This window comes from Haemaphysalis longicornis, unplaced genomic scaffold (genome assembly GCF_048455015.1).
Source record: "Haemaphysalis longicornis isolate Haplotype H1 unplaced genomic scaffold, Haemaphysalis longicornis Haplotype H1 scaffold_8, whole genome shotgun sequence".
Taxonomy (NCBI): domain Eukaryota; kingdom Metazoa; phylum Arthropoda; class Arachnida; order Ixodida; family Ixodidae; genus Haemaphysalis; species Haemaphysalis longicornis.
Window position 1 is genome coordinate 71,373,099 of NW_027526445.1, and position 20,405 is coordinate 71,393,503.

A 20,405-nucleotide genomic window follows, 5' to 3' on the forward strand; every position below is an offset into this window, starting at 1 on the left:
CCGTGCGTTCCGCTGGATTTTCCTCGTGGCCAACGTGAGTCACGCCATTCTAGGAGCCGATTTCCTTTCGCACTTCGGCCTCCTGGTTGACATGGCCCGAAAAAGAACCCTGGACGCCAAAACCGGCCTTTCTGTCATCGGCAAATCGTCTCCACTCCATCCGTTCGCATTTACGCTTCTTTGCGACCTACCTTCTCCGTACCGGGAATTGCTGAACAAGTTTCCTTCCCTGACTGCCCCTCCAGACTGGACAAAGCCAGTGAAGCATGACGTCGTTCATCAGATCATCACCACCGGTCCACCTACGCACGCCGTGGCGCGTCAACTGGCTCCAGAGAAACATAAACGCGTCGACTGGCTCCAGAGAAACATAAAATCGCGGAACAGGAATTTCACCACATGGTTGAAATCGGCATTGCTCGCCCGTCATCGAGCAACTGGTCCTCGTCGTTACACATGGTCCCGAAGAAATCAGGAGACTGGCGACCCTGTGGTGATTACCGCTCCTTGAACGTGGCCACGGTACCCGACAGGTACCCCCTACCTAATATACAGGACTTCACCAATAACTTCAGTGGATGTACCATCTTTTCAAAGCTTGACCTCCAAAAAGCCTACCACCAAATCTTCGTAGCCCCGGATGACGTCAAGAAAACTGCCATCATTACACCGTTTGGCCTCTTCGAATTCACTCGGATGCCTTTCGGGTTACGCAACGCAGCTCAGACTTTTCAGCGCTTCATAGACGTCGTCCTCCGTGGTCTACCTTTTGTTTTCGCCTACATAGATGACGTTCTTGTCGCCAGTTCATCGCTATCTGAGCACCTTCACCATCTGCGGATAGTTTTCGAACGCCTAGCAGAGCGCCTCATCCTTAATAGCGAAAAGTGTGCGTTTGGGTTGTCGTCGTTGGAGTTTCTCGGTCATTTTGTTGACTGCAATGGAATTCGCCCTCTGCCAGACAAAGTGAGGGCCATAATCGACTTTCCCCGACCTGAGTCCTTGCGCCAACTGCGCCGTTTCCTAGGGCTGGTGAATTATTACCGACGGTTCATCCCGGAATGTGCGGCCATTGTTCAACCTCTCGAAACTTTCCTTCAAACTTCCAAGTCTCCCGAGTGCAGTCTTGAATGGTCTGACGCTACTGATCGCGCATTCACTACCACCAAGGAGCGCCTGGCCTCTTCTACCCTCCTCGTGCACCCGCGCCACAACGCTCCCACAAGCCTGATGGTAGATGCTTCCCACTGTGCGATTGGAGGTGTACTTCAGCAGCACATCCGCGGCAGCTGGCACCCGCTCGGTTTCTTTTCGAAGAAGCTTTCTCCCACTGAGCAACGGTACAGCACTTTCGGACGGGAACTCCTGGCGGCATACCTCGCTGTGAAGCATTTCCGCTTTTTCCTCGAAGGCCGCAGCTTCGTGATCTTCACCGATCACAAGCCTCTTACGAACGCCTTCAAGTCATCGAAGACTACATATTCTCCCCGAGAGACGCGACATTTGGCTATCTTGCAGAGTTTATGACGGACATTCGGTATGTCAAGGGAGTTAACAACATTCCAGCCGACGCCCTTAGCCGTATTTCCGCCGTACAGCGCTCCGGTTTCAGTTCTCAGGAGTTCGCCCAAGCCCAAAGCGATGACGAGGAGCTCCGAACTCTACGTTCTTCAAACAGCTCCTCTCTGCAACTCGAGGACATTCTATGCCCTGATTCGGGAATCAACATCGTTTGCGACATCGACCCGGTCTCAGGCCGCAGACGGCCATACCTAGTGTCACTAAAAAGCGTAGCTTATTTAGTGACACTAGCCATACCTTCCTGCGTCTCTCAGGCGCATTGCCTTCAACTCTATTCACCGTCTCTCTCATCCTGGAGTTCGTGCCTCACGGCGTTGGATTGCCGAGAGATACGTCTGGCCGGGCATGAATACTGACGTACGCGCTTGGGCCCGTTCCTGCCTCGCCTGCCAACAATGCAAGGTCTCTCGGCATACCACATCGCCTCTGGCTGCTTTCCCACTACCGGACTCAAGGTTCTCCACAATTCACGTGGACCTTGTTGGCCCACTACCACCGTCTAAGGGCTGCCGCTACATCTTGACAGTGATCGACCGTTTTACACGCTGGCCGGAGGCTTTTCCAATCGACGATATCACGGCTGAGACTGTTGCTTCCACGCTTATGTCGACGTGGATCGCCCGTTTTGGCGTGCCGTCGGAGATTATCACAGACCGTGGCCGCCAATTTGAGTCCACACTCTTGCGCCGCTTGACATGCCTACTCGGTGTTACTCACCTAAAAACAACGGCCTATCATCCTCAAGCCAACGGCATGGTCGAGAGGTTTCATCGTCAGCTCAAGGCCTCGCTGATGGCTCACGAATCACCTGAGCAGTGGGCAGTTCACCTTCCTCTTGTGCTGCTAGGATTACGCACCGTCATCAAAGATGATCTTGGTTATGCCGCATCCCAAATGGTCTACGGCACGTCTTTGCGATTACCGGCAGACTTCCTGGTCCCTCCACAGCCTCAAGATAACCCTTCCTCTCCTGGCCCATCCTACGTAAAGGATTTAACCCGGTTTTTCAGCTATATCCGTCCCCAACCGCCACGGCCGTGCTCCACAAAACCCGCTTTTATTCACCCAAGTCTTTCTGTCAGCCAATACGTTTTCATCCGTGTCGACAGTGCCCGCCGGCCACTTCAACCGCCCTACACCGGCCCTCATCTCGTCATTTCACGCGGCGAAAAGACGTTTACAGTTCGCGCTAATGGCCGCGACACTGTCGTTTCCATTGATCGCCTCAAGCCCGCTTTCACCGAGGCCGAACCGCCTGCCTTCGACACCACCATCCACTACTCCACCCTGAACACCACCACTCTCCCCTCCGTTCGCAGCCCCACCCGTGAACATCCCAGCGCAAAGACTGTCCGTTTTGCCGCCACTCCGTCTGAAGAGGGGGGGGGGGGCTATGTGGCGGCGCCCCAGCAGCTTGCGTCGTCTGCTGCCGCAAACGGGCACGCTCCAGGAACGATGACGCTGGGGCTGAGCCACGGGTGGCGAGTGCTGACCACGCGCTTGCGGTGCGCGCTGGACACGAGCGTGGAATAAAGCGGGGACCCCAGTTTGGGTCCACGGCGCTGTAGCGTGCAGACGTGTGTCTTCGCATCTCTCTGTCGCCGTCGCGACAATACAAACATTATAACAACGTTCAGGGCATGTTCAGGAAACAACTTATGACCAATGTTAGAAATGGTAACGTTATTACAATGCTCAGGACTCAACATTAAAGTAATGTAAAAATTCAAACATTATAATAACGTTCAGAGCATGTTCACGGCAAAACATTAATGGGATGTAAAAATGTAAACATTATTATAATGTTAGGAAGCAACCGCACAGCAACGTTATAGGTAACACCTTTATTGCAACATTATTACAATGTTCAAGGCATAACGTTGAAGTAACTTTAGAAATTTAACGTTATTAGAATGCTCGAGGTAATACTGTCAGGTAACATAATAAATCTGAACATAAGCATAACATTTAGGTTACAACGGCAGAGTAATGTTATGCTTGAAGCATTAAAGAAATGTTCAAACTAATTGCACAATACGACAACTGGCTTTTACCAAAGTCCTCAGGGGTACAGGGGGTCAAAACACGCCCTCCCCTTGAAATTTCTCGTGAGGGAGGTGGGGCGGGGGGGTCATCTAGGACGGGTATTTCGTGTAAACGTGAATCGCACGCGCCAGATAACGCTTCCAGGCTCCAGCGAGTAACGCTCGGTTCTTCTGGCTCCCTCTTCATCATTTTGACATACTAAAAGGATGAGGATATTTCGGGTTATTTCCTTATTTCACATTAATGGAACTTTGCATCTCGTGCCGTCGGCGTGTCGCCACCGATTTTGCTATCTCTGGCGTGTCTTCCGCGGCCAACTTCCGGCTCGTTTGAGCAGCTCTGGCTGCTTGGGCCAACAATTCCTAGTTGCATAATACCAATATTAAGCTGACAGACCACTGGAAGCCACATGCTCTTTCAGCCAGTCACGTATATATTTTTTTGTACCAAAGAGGCCACCTTTTTATCTTCTTTTCCGCGATCGACGCGTGCCTCTCCCAGCTTTTAGTTTTAATCTTTTCCGCAGCCTTCACGCAACCTCCGTTACCTCCCGCCACAGCTCCTAAAGCATGCGTTGCGCCATGGAAACTAGGTTCGATGAAGTATCACAAGCCTTGGTCGATGACTGGAGACAGTGGAGAGACAATTAAGGAGGACAGATGTCTGTTTGGGCCCCTGACATTAGAAAGATCAGAGCTCTATTAATGTGCAGGGAGAGGCAGCTGTTTGAAATTGTTCCGAATGCGTAAATGTGCCGCGCTTCTTGTGTCCGAACCCCTTCCACTTCTTCAACTCGCGAGCCCTGGCGTAACTTATAAGTCATGACCTGAAATAAGGTCCCCGCTTGTTACATTGTTAAATTGGTTGAAAGAGTATACACAATCACCTAGCTATCTCGAATTAGGCTTGAAATAAAGAAAAAGGACGCTCTAGGCGAATGAAACCAACTGTCTATTCTTAGCAGACATCGTGACGAAGAGACGGAAAGGCAGTTTAGTGGGTAAGCTTTACGGGTGAGGGCGGGAAAGGAGGCTAACAAGCACTCCCCCCCCCCCCCCCCGGTATAAAATCCTGGCTACGTCAATTCTTTTAAAAAAATTCCCCGCATTTCCCCGAGGGGAAGAATGTGAAAGTGCGAATGCACGAGTTGAATTTGCGCGGTTCGGTAATGTTCGCGAAAGAGAGATCACACACACACACACAACTACAAAGAAAGAAAGATGCATTTATTCACAGACACCTATTTGTGTTGTCGTTGTACTTGATTGCTAGAGCGGATCTCAGCTTTGAAATTTCGTGTCAGTACTCCTTTAAGCAGGTGCATTAGCCCTTCTCACGCCCGATTCTTGGCCAATCCCCCTCATGGGTATGTGCCATGTCAGCGGCCAGGCAGCGCGCGCCCATCACCCCCCGTTGCCAAGGAAGACGAGGAGATTCCTGGCCAATCCCCCACGTGGGTATGTGCTATGTCAGCGGCCAGGCTGCGCGCGCCCATCTCCACGTGCGCGGACATCGCCGGTGGACGCAGGTTCAGGGTCGCTTAAGAAGTGCATTGCACTTAAAATCGCAGCCAGATTATTTCAGTGCTTGACTGCAGTTTGACGCCGGAGATGTGCTGAGACAACGGTTGTAAGTGTGTATGCTTGCGTGTTTATTTTGTATTATGAGCCCAGCCGCCAGCATGTTGAGGAGGATAAATCACAGCCCCAATCGGGCACCACTTGTGGTTTTTGGTCGCTGCGAGTCCGCGCTAAACATTTCTCAGGGAAGGCGACTTTCCCCTCACTTGCCTTTGTTCCCTCAGTTCAATCAGAGTTATTGAAGGACCCGAATAGCTCCGTCAACAACCGGTCCTATTCATGACCAGTCCTATTGTTGCCCACCGCCCCTCCCCTCGTTTTGCAAGGCGTGTTTCATGCGGGTGCGCGCGGTGGGTGGGGGCTTGCTCCCCCTCTCAAGACCCGCAGGGGAAATGCGTCAAAAGCCTGTTCTTGTCTGTCATCTGCACCGAGCGCAAGAAAGAGCGACAACACAGAGCAGCAGAAGGTGCTTTGCGTCTTCTAGAAACACACTTGTTGCCGGGAAACAACGATTTGCAAGTAAAATGCTGGTTACTTCAAATATACACGAAAACACGCTTTTAACTATTTTCAGTAAGAATCATAAAGCTAAATGTATTTTAAAAACAGTAATACTGGAAAAATGAATAGGAATTGATAGTTTTTTGTGTAATTTTTACATCCCTGTCACGTTTGCACCGCAAATTCTGCGCTATTGAAACAGAAAACAAAAATGTGAGACCTATGTCTTATCAATGCGGCGATCGAATTAACACCCATTGGATGATCTGGTAGATTTGCAACGAACTCACACCTACAGTGAAAGCCAGAGTTGCCCTGCGCATGCAACGCGAAACTGCGACACCGCAGTTTCGCGTTATTTTGTTTCGTATTAGCCATATAAAGTACAACAGTATTGTTATGGTTCTAGTTCACTTTAGTTATGGTGCGTCAGCCACAGAGGAAGGAGACACGAACGCCAGTGCCTAGCCTGCTCGGACATGTGCTTAATTGTAGCCAAAACAAGACGCTGGGCGCACTCAGATCGACTCTGAGGTGTACATGTATTGAAAAGGAAGTAGACGAAGCTCTGGCGTTCTTGGTCTGCGCGGGGCCTTCTGTTCTGTAAATACGCAGAAGAAGTGACTACGAAGAAGTAAATACGCCTTGTTGGTCGATGGATTGTAGGGTTTAACGCGGCGATGCAACGCAGGTGATGAGGCGCGCCGTAGTGGAGGGCTCCGGATTAATTTTGACCACCTCGGGATTTTTGACGTGCGCCAAAATCTCGTACGGACGGGCGTTTTTGCTTTTCGCCTCCATCAGAAAAGCGGCCGCAGCGGCAGGGAATCGAACCAGCATCCTCGTGCCCAGCAGCACAACGCCTTAGCCACTGAGCCACCACAGCGGGTGTGAATACGCCTTGTAAATACATCTTCGTTTCACGTCTTCCTCTCCGTAACATGTTGGTGGCGGTTGCTAACCATGCATCCGTGCTCCTGCCTTGAGCCTATACGAGCTAAGTGCTCACAAATGATGATACCCTACGCTCACGCTCGCGCTACAAACGGCTAGCCTCCTGGTTATAAGTTTAGTCGGGAAATGGACTGCATGATGTCGATGGGCGCTGGATTCAAGGTGAAGTCAAGCACCGGAACCCTTGCGAAGTATTTTTTATTCCCTTGCGAAGTATCTAATCAAGCTGTACAGCCTTCCTTTGTAGCCGCATAACTGTATTTCTAAAGTGGATTTCAACTTTTAACGTCTACGTATATAAACTGCACTCCGCTGTCGCGCCAATTCCTCCCCATAGCGCTGCACCGGCGGGCACAATTGCTGCCTAAATATTTTGATGACTGCTGCTGCGGTCTTGTTAATTTACTGCAAAAGCTATAATGTTTGACAACTGCATTACTTTTGGTGAAACTTCATAAAAATATTTAGGAGACGAAATTGAAACTTCGAAAACTTTCCTTTGCGGCAGACGTAATCAATTCGTTATTTTGATGCAAGTCTAGGTTAATCCGCCATGTAAAAGCGCGCACCACGTTGAAATACAGAGTTACCCGTAAAGTTAAACCTGGATGTAACGAAGTTGATAAAAATTCAATTTTTCGTTACATGCAGGTCTTCATTATATGCAAGTTTCGATTTAAGGCACGCGTAAATGAAGCAGAAACTAAATCAAAATACTTGACCTCAGGGATCGTGAACTCTCCCTTCAGGAATTTATTTCACAGTGAAAAAATGCGCTATTTGCGGCTTCTGCTTTCCCACGAAGTTTTTCAGTACACGACAGTCCAAAGAATTAAGGTCATTTACCCCTGTATTCGCAAGCGTAACTTAAGTATCAATTTTGCCTTTTGACATTCTTCGCTGCCTTAACCAGTTTCAAGGAGCAAACGTATGCTGAAAGGGCGCCTTTTCGCGAACTTGATGCTATTTAATTGCTGCACTCAAACTTTTTGAGAAGGTGCTAGCTGGGATACTGTACCGGACGACAACGTTGATCCTACTTGCCGGTGGAGACGGCACCTGAAATTGCGAGCTTGTCTTGAAAAGACAAAGCTTTTCGTTTTCTAGTAGCAGAACTCATCACCAACGAACCTACACCTCAGAAAGCAGTGGAGACGCGCGACTATACACACCGACAGCTGGGCCTATAGCACCTAACCGACACCACACTCACATAGGAAACGCACGGTAGTTTGCAGTTCGGGCAATGTTCTCTAAATTAGTGCATATCTCCAGCCAATTTTTCAGAAAAAGTGCAAAAAAGAATGGCTCGTCAGCGTAGCAAATTCGTTACATCAAGGTGTAACTGTTGCCATGCCTTCGTTATATAAAGATAAGGTCGAAAACGCATCGTTTTCAATGGGGTTGGCAACGGGGATTCGAAAAAACGTTGTTAAATCCAGGAATTCGTCACATGGAAGTTCGTTACATCCTGGTTCAAATGTAATTGAAATGACTCCTTTTTTCCCATTTTGTGCCTTGCAGACATTGTGCTAACTCAAAGCCAGAATTCTTTACACAGGCCAGGGCAAGACGATTAGGAAGTATTCGTTCCTGATAATCAGCCGAAGGGCAATATTTAGCCTCGAATTACGCGAACTTCGTTAACACCTTCAGCTGCGTTTGTTGTTGAAAACTTGCATAACCATATTTTTCCCATCCTCGTGCGGCCCAAAACACGAAGCCCTCGAAAAATGGGGAGAGTCGAGGGAAGAGGGCGGGAAGATCGAGCCTTTCAGCGCCCACTTGGTTGGCGCCTATGCCATCGAGCTAATATAAAACGAATCATCCGATCGCAGTGTCTCCCTGTTACTGCTGTGACCGGGTCTGGGACATTTCGGTGAAGCACGTTTCGGCGCAAGGGCTTTCCGATGCACGGACTTCTCGGTTCACAGGCATTTCGATGCGAAAAAAATTTGAAGAATATATATGCTCCTGTTGTGCTCCATATGATAGTGTGCTTCTGACGTGCCACGATGGAAGAAGACAACGACGGCAGAAAACTATGACGAAGCGTTTGAGTACGCAAGCAGTGCACGTGCAGTTTTCTGGAAACAGCGGTAATAAGACAACGCCAGCGGTGCGCTGTCTCGAGCAGGTCATGTAAAATATATTTGTGGGTACCAGCCACCGACTTCTGTCTGGTTCTTGTATGCCTTATTTGCTTTGAACGTATTGTTGTATTTTGATTTTGGTAAACTATTTACTGCACTTACTGAATTTTTTTTATTAATGCCGCGTTTCAAAAGTTTATCTTACGATTTGTGTCCATTATTATGTTTTTATTTAATACACTTCAAGCAACACCTATTATAAAGCCGATTGATTTTACTCGTTGTGGCTTATTTCCTATTAAGTTGTGGTTCTTTAGGCAGGGGAGAGATTGCTCTAGATTCACTCAGAAAACATTTTAGAAAACATTAGAGAAAGAGCAGTTTCTAGCCATGCTACGTAATATTCAGTGATTTACTGTGAAATGATATCCTATTATTTCTAGTCGTGAGACTGTCATTTTCGGAGCCGTTTAACGGGGGAGGGACTCCATGTGCGAAGGCGTTCCTCGCGAAGGCATGCTTTATCGGCGATCAGGCGAGAAATTACGTAATCGTTTTCGCTAGCAGTGCTCAAGGCTGCAGGGGTAACTCGCTTGTTTCAAGCATACATGTACGAAAAAAAAAAAAAACTTTTTTTTGTAGTTATGTGGTCACACAGCAGTAGCTATTCGGTACGCACCAGCCGGACTGGTTAAGTTGCCCACAATTCTTTTTTCATCGAAGCATCATATTTCTGACTAGCGAATCAAAACGTTTAAGTTCTAGTTTACAAAAAAAAAAAATGTCACTGGTGTTTTTGACAATTTTTTTCCCTACGTCCCGGACTACTATAAAACTGGACGTGTCGCCACTCGTATTTCATGTTTGGTTATGAAGCGTTCCTTGATTCGTGCATCACGATCGATCAGTTTCGTTCAAAGTCATGCCTTATGAAATAATTTTAAATCTTGCTCGCGAGTCCTCCTCACTCTGTTCGTCGAGACGAGCAGGTAAGGCTGTCTTCACTTTGGAATGTAAAAGGCGAACCCCGCGGCGCTGTCCCCAAGGGCGGGTGGATAAGCGTCCCGTCGCATTGTGCGACGTTTCTTTGTGTAGCATCTCCCCACAGCTTTTTGTTTATTCAGACAGGTTTTAGCCGCAGACAGCGGCTGCGGAAAGTTGCTTGGAGATCCACTGCCTTCTCGCCCCATATGAGAGGGAAAGAAAAAAGGGCAAGGGCCCAAGGGGTCTTTTCTCGCCACTGCCGAGAGGACCCCGTGCGCACCCAGCTCCAGTCGTTGCACCGGATCGTTTACCTGGCACACTGCAGTTGTAGACATGCTTGTTCAGTCGTAGTCTGTTCGACGGAGTTATAGCTTTCTCACTGGTCTGTCCAACCGAGACCCGTTTAATCGCTGGATATTCAAAACGAAGCGCCAGAGGCGGCGTTTGGGCAATGTGAACGACATACAAGGAAAACAAGAATTGCGGAAGGTGTGTAGGGGCAGCTCGTGAGTATTTTCTTGCTCATAGGCCCGTGCACACTTGCGACGAAGCAACGCGATTTCTTTCGCGGCGACAAATTGGCCGAGACCAAACGACAAAACTGTCGCCGGGCGGCAAAAGCTTCCGAAATCGCGTCGCTTCGTCGCAAGTGTGAACGGGCCTGATATGTTTGGTGAAATATACTAGGCAGTATTGATGGAAGAATCGGTGTTACGGGTTCGTTGCATGGAAACGATTTTTTCGCGCCTCGTGCAAAGTGAATTCGGAAAACTAACCTCGCGCACACTCGAATGATTTTCAGTTCAGTCTGGCAAGTGAGGTAGCGGCATGGGCACGCGAAACAAAATAATGTGAGTCTCACGTTCGTTCGCTGTGCGAAATTTTGAAAAAAAAAAAAAGCATTACGTTTGCCCCTAATTGCCTAGCGATGCGATACTGATGTTGGGAACGCCGGGGTTCTTTAACGTGAAAAAAAAAAAAGGGGGGGGGGGGGGGGGAGAGGTGCAAGTACTCCGGAATATAGTCGACACTAATGCAAATGAACAGGTCAGAATGCACCCCTTGGTAGCCTATTTTGCTGCTGGTTAACGTAGACGGTATGACGGCGTACCTATCGCAAAAAGTTCATCAAACTTCTGGGCTATTGTTAAAAGCTGCAAACCTGAGCCGTTTGTCGTAGCTCTCTTCGCTGGCGATAAGCAACCAGACAACCTGCATGACTGTACAGCCAACTTTGTTAGAAAGGGGCACTTTGAGGGCTGAAGGTGTCACACAGGGTGGGAAAAAGTGGGCTGTTCGAGCACATGCGTTCGTTTGCGACTTACATTTTTGAAATGCATTAAGCAGCATATATCGCGTTCTTGAGTTGCCAGAAATGCACCCCAAAAGGCTGGTAAATAGCAGCTGGTAAAGAGTCGAAGTCACTTTCATTGCAGGCTATGGTTTTCAAGATACCCTCAAACCGGGAAAGCCGCGGAGTTCATCGACGTTGAGTGCCAATCCTGAAACCATAAAAATTGGTAAGTAAATATTGCTCAATTGTGTAAATGGCTAGCGGGTTAGCGAATCAAAATGGAAAAGCGAATTAAATCGATAACGCACAGCACAACAGGAGCTGGAATGACCAGGGCAGGTGCCACTTTCAACGAAGCCGATAAAGATCCGAAGGGGGTAATTGGGTGTAGGAGGTGTGGGAGGTATTGGTCATGCTAGCGATCACCCACTCCCTCTAAAGGGAGCCGTTCCGCCCAAAAGAGGTCACTCTGGATACAGAATTTTGTCTACTGCACGTACTTTATCAGAAGTTTGGAACCAACACGCTTTCATTGCGGCCGCATTGAGCATGCGCAGCCGTCGTTCGCCGAAATGAAACCGACATGCTTCGGGCAAAAAGGCTAGTTCTAGTACTAGCGTCCATCGGTGGTGCGTTTTCGAGCAGCTTGAATCAAATGCTTTTACTTCCGTGGTTCAAGGCGCACTTCGCAAGTTTTGAAAAATCTTGTAAATGCTCAGCAGTGATGAATAACAGGGTGCGTTTCATATGACGAAGTAACAACGCCGAGCGTGAAAAAACAAAAACCGTGGTTAAAGTGAACGCTATCAAATTTAGTGGCTGCAATGACGCGCATGGCTTTGACTGAAAAACTGAACCTTCCTGTATTCGTGCAAAAAAAAAAAAAAAAAAGAATGCCCCGGTTGTTGTAAAATGCTCAAATTGTTCCTCCTTTCTTCCCCTAGCCTGCTCCAAGCATGCATTATAACATGCAAAACAACTTTTTTCAGTGCTGAGAAAGACTAGGATCAAAGTTGTTCATTTATGAGTTCTCACTTTGGTTCCCTTTATTATGTAAGTAAACTTGGACCATTATACATTCGTGTTTAATGGGTGTGTTCTTTTGTGCGACCCATCTGAAAGATCTGCCGGACTGGAGGAGCAAACGTCGCTTGTACAACCAAGCAAATTTTCAGATGGGTTGTTTCGTTTGAGGTAGCTGTCATCTATATACAGAAAAGAAGAAAAAGGTGCGAGAGGCTTAGTATCCGTTCCCGACTAGTATGTGGTGAGTGTAGAAAATTTCTGAGAGCGTATTTTGATTTGTTTCAGTAGATCAATTGATAAACTGCTATGCAGCCCATAACTAGTTGCGCCCTATGCTTCCAGCTGCTGCGGGTGTGGCGCAGGCCACAGTCGATAGCGGACCACATCTTTGGTGACTGGCTCCGCTTTGCAAATATTGGGCTTACAGGAACCCACAAGGTAAGCATGCAATAAACTAATATTCTAAAAATTTAATAGTGCATTTATATTTAAATTATTTTCAGCCTAATCTCTGCCTAATAAAAATAGATGAGCCATGCAGAAGGTATAAAACTCCGCAAGCGATCATCAGTGAACTCGGGATATTCAAGTTGAAAGTCATGTGACCCAAAATTTTGTGCGCTTGCTTTCTTCTGGTCATATGATTAGCACGAGTTGCTGCGTAGATGCTTGTTCGTTTACTCTCCATTTAGTGTGTGTGTGTGTGCGCTCTCGTTAACTAAACAAATCTATAGGCGGCAACTACTTTTTCGCGCAAAAACAGCCTACTGCTGCAGCGTACTGCAGTAGGAATTGTTTGCTTTTTCCACACAGACGCAGCCAGCCCCTGGATGGAGCCTCTTCCTAAGTGTGCTATCCATAGCCTCTCTTGCACAGCAGCAGCAATGGAGTGTAAATAAAAAAATATATGTAACCATGCAAAATAAAATAAAATTTTATTTGAAATTTCACTTTTCCTTGTTATTTTGAAAATGCTTTAAAATATATTGTATCCGGTATACGGGGATAACAGAAACAATGCTCAACGATATACATTCCACACGTTTGGCAAAACGTCACTGTAACGTTCCTGGTCCACATTCTGAAAAGGTTTTGAAATGTTAAAAGTTCGTTTCAAGTGTGTTTTCTGCAACGTTAGGTAAATGTACATACAACATAATTAATATGTTGTCGAAATGCTTCCTCACAGTTGCAATAATGTTTGACGAAACGTTACTGTAACGTTTTTAGTTGTTCTTAAAATGTTTTTCTAGCGTGTTTGTGCAACGTTAGGTAAACGTAACTCCAAAAGTATGTATTTGTTATAGGAATGCTTTCTTACTGTTCGCATGACGTTTGGCGAAAATTGATGTAACGTTTGCCATTGTTTTTAAACGTTTTTTGAACGTTATTAGATTGTTTGCTGCAATGTTAGGGAAATGTAACGCTAACATTCATAATATGTTGTAAAAATGTTTTGTAGACGTTTAAGTAATGTTTGCCAAAACATTATTGTAATGTTTTTTGACAACATTAGTTAAACATTTCGAAAAAATGACATTAAGAACATTGCTCTAACGTTAACACCAAACAAAAAAATTACGTTCTTCTAATGTTTTGGTGCTACTTGGGTAGTTTAAATAAGGTTGTATTGTGCCGTCGGCATCAGCGGGTGTAGTATAACTGCATTCAAATGGTTTTAGTTGGCTAGATCTGAAAGCCCGGGCCTCTTCGAGGTTTAACTGTGCAAAAACAAGAAAAGAAAAAAACTGCCGTGCGCAGTTTTTTTCCATCTACCATCCTTGTCGGATGCCAATGACTATACCTTTCGGCAGTTTCAGCCACCCAGCTCCAGTTGTTAGACAGTTTTTCTATTTTTCTATATTTGTCTATGTGTCCTCATTCACCCAGTCTATGCTAGCTGCGGTTGAAGTTGAGAATCATTGACAAAAAAAAAAAAGACAAGTCGCACCTGCTGTTTTCTACAGTCCTCCACAGGGTTCTGTCTGTTTCATAATAAAACTTTTTACAGCAAAGCTGTTAGGCTGCAGTCAGATTTTTGTCGTGCCGTTCATGTGCGAGCAAAACATAGTCATACATACCTGCAGTTGGGCCCATACCGGAGAATGGTATTTGCCAACGCTTACTCTGCCAACGCATTTCGTTCCGTGGAAATCCCAATACTCACGCAGTGTTCCGTACCCGCTAAGTAACACAGCCGCAGAAGATTATTGGCCAATGCTTCCCATGTGCTTTTCATCTTGTGCGTGTCTCAGAGCTTGCACAGTGTGGCACACCCATGGAGCAGCACATACCGACAGAAGTGTCTTGGCCAACGTTCCCCTACATTTTCTGCTTCGTTCGAGTTCCAAAACTCAAGCAACGCGATCAACATATAGCACTAAACGCTTATACTAGCTGATGCTGTATCCAGATACCAATGCCACCGAGTGTGGGAATGTCTTTGGTGTAAGCTCCATTGAGGGAGGGTAGCTTTACACTCATCAAAATTGGAAAATCTTTGAATGGCAAATTGAGGTGAAAAGAATGCGCTCTGGCCTGCGGATGGAGAAGGGAGACGGGAGTATGATAAGCTCATCCCCAGACATTCAATCCGCAGGCTGCCTGAAAACCTGGTTCGTATAAATAAGCAGTAAAGGTTTGTCTTGTCGGAAGCTTCAAGCTAAACCGCAGTGGGTGGTTCAAACAAATCCAAGCCTTCTGTTGATAACTAAATACATTTATTCAACAAACACCTTCATGTTCAGGTATATGTACATGTATATAAAAGTATAGGTAAAGAAGAGCAAATATTTTTCTTGCGTAACAGACAATACCACGGGCGGAAGTACATTCGAAAATAGCGTGCTTCTGGAGTGGTGAACCAGGAATACAGTCCCAGGGAATGTGCACAAGCAGAACGTCAGCTGCAATGACGATAATGACATGAGAGCAATAAAGGCACGCAAAGCACTCCTTTACCTGCAGGAGGCGTTGGCGGAGAAACTTACAAGGCAGTTCTTTAAGCGAAAGCTTTCTTAGCGAGACCGATGGCATCCTGTCAAAAAAATTGGTCAACCGAAAAGCCCTGATAAGATCTTTGGACACACGGCCCGTCCATGAAACCGGGTGCTCATTTTGTCAAAACAGATGAAGGAACGGGTATGATAAGACAATACAGGCGTCGGTCGTGAAGAAGGAGTACAATAGTATAATGTAACCTGCATCTCTCACTGAACCACGTATCGGTATACATTTAGACCGTTCATAGGTGCGTTTACTTGATGTTCGAATGTTGGTCGCATGGGTTCGTTCTTTGTCTGCAATTTGGGCCTTTAAATGTTCGACAATGAATTGGACACACTTCCAGCGAAGGTTGGACGCACTGTTAACGAAAGTTTTGATGTATTTTTGACGCAGTTCTGATGTTAGAAAACTTTCGCGCTTCTCTGAACTTTCCTTATGAAGGAACGGTAAATGTTTTGGGGAACGTTTTCACCAGAACAAAACAATGTCCCGTAGCTTTGTTTTCAATTTCCCCTCACGGCAGTGTACTTCTTTCAAAGGCTCCTTTGAACCATGTAGTCACTATTGAATGCATAGCTTTCTTCCTTCCTTCGCAGAAAAGCTAAGGTTGTATTTGTGCACAGTAATTTTCGCCGTTAAATTTTAAAACGCACCTTCTTGAGTTTAAACTGTCCCGAATGGAATAAAACAGATTATGCAGGGGCAACAGCGAACGCGTGGAAAATTTTTTTCGCTACTCTTTCGCAGCAAGTAAACGTCTATGAATAAAAATCTGTACCTTGGCTGCTCAGCTTTCCACAAAGTTGCAAAAGTCTCCCATTGCTAACATCGCAGACGAATTTGTTAAAACCTTTGCACTAACTTTTAGAAGATATAGGATTGTCACATCTAATAATTTGACAATGCGCATAGGGACTGTGAGATTATCTCAGTGATTGCGTTCTGACGTACTGCACGTGACAGCAGGATTAACAGTGAAAGTGTAGCTCGTCCCAGGCCATTGCCGCCATTCTGCTGACGTAAAGTTCCGGGTCGAAGTGTAGCACGTGATGATGGTGGTGAAAATGGTGATGGTGCGGAGAAATAGCAATGTGGGTGACCGGCTCCTGGGATGGACGAGCACTGGGGTCACACAGCCGGATAACCCAGGTGACGACGGTGAAGATGGCAGCGTTGGTCGGAAACGCGCGCAGAAGCGTCGAGTTGAGGCCCCTCATAAAGACCGGCAGACCTTCCTGGCGATAACTCTGGACGGCACAGTCCCAGAGACCATTGTACCTGCGATGGGAACAATAACACGGCAGCAATGGTAAGCGAGAGAAACAGGAAATTGTACGCCACAATCGCGAGTGTTTCCGCAACAACGGCACTTTTTAGAAGGGGAGAGAAGGGGGCTCCCTATGAAACGTCAAACACAAAACATGGCGATTACTTTGGCCTGTAGGGCGCAAACACTCGCTATTCCGTCCGACATTATCCTACACGAGATATATCGGCGCCTGGGTGCTCCGTCTTGTCCGTCCGGCTCTTTTTACCTCTCTGCCTCACATTCGTACGGGAAGCGATCGTTCCCTCTCTTACACTTTTCTTGCCCCGCAACTAGTCTTCGGAGACCTGGCTGCCTCCTCAGGTGGAAGGCCTTATCCGGCCACGTTAGCAATGTTCACAGCAGGACCAAATCCACCTACGTGGATACGGGCTCACAGGTGCCATTTTCTTTGATACCTCCATTAAGGTTCTACGTCAACGTAGTTCTCACTGTCTTTTTTCTTTTTTAAGAAAAAGAACCGCAGGAGGTCCCTCCTGTGGTCCCGAAACCTTAGAACCTCCTCCTGTAAATTCCCCCAATGTTAATACACTCTTGTACTTTTGTGAATAAATTTGAATTTGAATCAAGCTCCTGCTTCATATTTGTAGTAGTAGTAGTAGTAGTAAGTATTGTTGAATTATTTGCTTTGTTTCATTGGGACAACGTCTTTGACAGCTGGGAGAATTACTTGGCAACGTCTCAAAGATATTGATGTCGGTGTCGCGTCTGGGTCGACGTTCCTTAAGAGAACGAATATGATCTCTCGAAATGTTAATCAGGAGGCATAACTCGCACATTAACCTCATACTGTTGTCGCAAGTTGGCAGTTCAGTTTCTAATACTAACTCAACCTTACCAATGTCATTGATGCTCGCTTTTCCGAACTCTGCTCAGAGAAGTTTAACATGGTGAACGCCTCAGCAGCCTCACCTATAGCCCTCTATCTCTATGAGACCCGCAAATACCTCAACATCCAGCAGACAACAAACAATTTGTTCGAGGCGTATTTCAGAGAGCTTGCGGATTTCGTGCATACAACGAAGACACTGTGGTTGAGACTTGTTTTTAGGGGCCAACATTGGTACAGTTAAATAAGCAGTGAGCTCATAGGGTTGTTAATTTCTGATGAGGAGAAAACTAAAAAAAAAATGGCGATTACGATACCACCTAATGTGAAATTTGAGCGCAGCGCGAACTGCCGCCTTTTCGGCCACCGAGATAGCTGCTGCGTCTCCGGAAGTGATCGCGTTATCAGCGGTCGTACGATGGCGCGCGCTATTCTGGCGTTATCACGGAGCACGATGCCGCCGTCGCGCATGGTGTAAATCGTGTTGGAAGCTCTCGTGCAAATGTCACGTGGTTCGGATGAGCCACGCAACGAAGAGTACGACGAAGGAACGATGCTCGTGCAGCATGCAGCGCGTGATGGGCTTCTACGCTGCTTGTGAACTTGAAAGAACAAGACGCTTGCGTTCATGGGTGCATATAGTTTTACTTCTCTTTCCTCGGGCGCCACTAGACACCAAGGCATGGTTTTCCCAGGCATGTCTTGCGCGGCCACAGCATACAGCCCTCCCCCTCACACTTTCGTTACACTTTCCTCCTCTGCTCCGGCTCGCTTGCCTCTCGTCTACCTTCGGTGTCCCCTCGTTCGCTCGGTTACGGTACATCGATGGACGACAACGCCGCGAGAACACAGGAGCGGGCGCTGAAGAGCTTGCGCTCTAAAAAAATTAGCAGTGGCTTATCTCGGCTATGCCAGGATATACGTAGCGTGAGGTAAGGTTCAGCTGGTTATTAGGTTTCCTGGTTGTCTAGGATTAGCTGATTATCATGCTTACTGTTGCTAAAACGTTTTCCAAAATAATCTAATCCAGTCCAGTCCAGACCGGTCCAGTCACTACTCGCGCATGGCTCGTCCCTCAGCACGGCTCTCCAGGAGCCACGCGAAACGGCTATCAAGGCTCCGGCGCAGCGTCAGACTTGGCTACTGCGCAACGGAGGCGCACAGCTAGGCACGCGCCGGCGCCAGTGCGTCTGCCGCGGCTATGACGTCATTCCTATGGAAGCTGCAGACCGGCGAATGTGCAAATTCAATTCTCTACACACCCGTACTCCAATTGGATTGGATTTCAATCCAACACAATCTAATTTATTCCAATCCAAGCCAATCCGATCCAAACCAATCCAATGCTCCTCGCGCTTGCGCAGAACGGCCCTTCACGGCACACGCGAAACTGCTCAACCTCGGCCAGTGTAGCTTACGCTACACAAACGTCATTTCTAGTGAAAAGCTAGAATCGTATCCTAACAATTAATCCGGAGCCCTCCACTACGGCGCGCCTCATCGCCTGCGTTGCGTCGGCGCGTTAAACCCCACAATCAATCAATCAATCAATCAAGAATCGTATCCTAACATGCTTAATGAGCGCAGTCATTGGCGTGTTTTAGAGAGGCCATGTAGACAAAATACAACTTCTTCAGCTTGAAAGAACTAACCTTCGATAACCCATTAAGGTCTATACCCGCCACGAAATGCGTGCTTTAAGTTTAAAGAGGCAATGAAAACACAATGCACTTCTGGGTGATTCAAAATACTGCTCTTCTCTGAATTATTGCTGTGTAACATTAAAAGCAACTGCAAGAATTCGGACTGATGTTAAAGGAACACTGAAGGTAATCGGCAAGTTGTTTCAAACGACAGTCAGCCATTTAAGCGTTGATTCGGTGCCAAACGATGCCGTAACTGCTGAGAAATTCCTTATCAAACAACGCATTTATCTTTATTTCCCTCGCAGCGCTTCCATGACGCAAACAGCGGATGCTGCAGCCGCTGTTTTCGTCATGATAAAGGGGAAGCAAGCGGGTCAGCGGTGATGCATAGCGGTATAGAAACAACCGAATACAACTCTACCACGTACCAAGTGGTTTCGTAAGTTTCGGTCAACAGTCATCAGTCGTGCTTTCCCGAACTTCCATGCCCTTTGCTGTTCCGGACCACTAAGCAACATATTTTTTATAGGATCCATGATCAGTATTGAGGCTTTGTTGAAGAAAAGCATACTGTCCCTTTGGGCCGCCTGAATGTTGGTGTAGAACCAACCATAGAGTTTCTCTATGGAACCAACCACTCATGTGCGGCTCGCGCACGCCGCCCCGCATAGCGGCACTGCTATCGTCGTGGACGAGTAACGGCATCCAGCGGAAGCCACGAAAGACGTTGCCTACGCCAGATGTTGCGTGCACTCAAAAATACTGACTTTAGCCAAAATAAACGCTCCCGTGTTTTTTTAGCGCAGAAAAAGCACGCAGAAAGTCGTAATAAAAGTGCTTATGCCCACAGGGTCGGAAAAAGGTTGCACCATCATCTGGCCGAGTATTGCATCAGGTATTTCACCGAAACCGAAACGAACTTGTTGGCTTTTGGGTTCGGCGCGTGGTCTATGGGATGGGCTTCCGCGATATGCTTTTCTGGCTTTCTTTTTGTTCTTGGAGGTTCGAACAAGACACCCCAGAAACTTCCTGTAAATATTTTATGAAACTCTTAAGGCGTATTGATAAAATATGAGCAAAGAATTTTAACCACTTCTGATGTAAGTTGCGCGGAATGGCTAGTGGCGGCGATACCTGTCTTCACGTTAGCATTATTTTCTACCTTATTTTCAGAAAGCTACACGTAAGAGTGGTATATTCGCGTTCACGGTAATCTAATCTATCGATCTAGAGCAACTAGTACGTTGTCCTCAGTGTCCCTTTAGGAAAAGCCACATGAGGCCACCACCAAGACACATGACTGAAATATTTCCTACTTTTACCCTTTTTTTGTTGAAATCGCAATATTTGTATGGATTCGCACTTCACGGTGACCGTTAAGCCCTTACAGTTTGGCCTGTGCACGGGCGCGTCACTTCCGTACATTAGCAGGGGACATGTTTAAATACCAGCGGTCTACTATTTGCCATCAGTGGTAGCACAAGAAAGAAAACACCTACTGCGGCCATGTAAATGCTACCTATAAATTTAATTGTTTG

General features: G+C 46.9%; 1 protein-coding gene across 1 annotated transcript in view; it reads right to left on the reverse strand.

Moving 5' to 3' along the window:
• Window positions 1-14,757: 14,757 nt before the first annotated feature.
• Window positions 14,758-20,405, reverse strand: part of LOC144149965 (mitochondrial basic amino acids transporter-like) — a 68,974-nt gene continuing 63,326 nt past the window's right edge. The window contains exon 6 of the mRNA XM_077681719.1: window positions 14,758-16,343. Within this exon, the coding sequence (XP_077537845.1) occupies window positions 16,034-16,343 (310 nt within the window). The 3' untranslated portion in view covers window positions 14,758-16,033. The remainder of the gene's footprint in view (window positions 16,344-20,405) is intronic.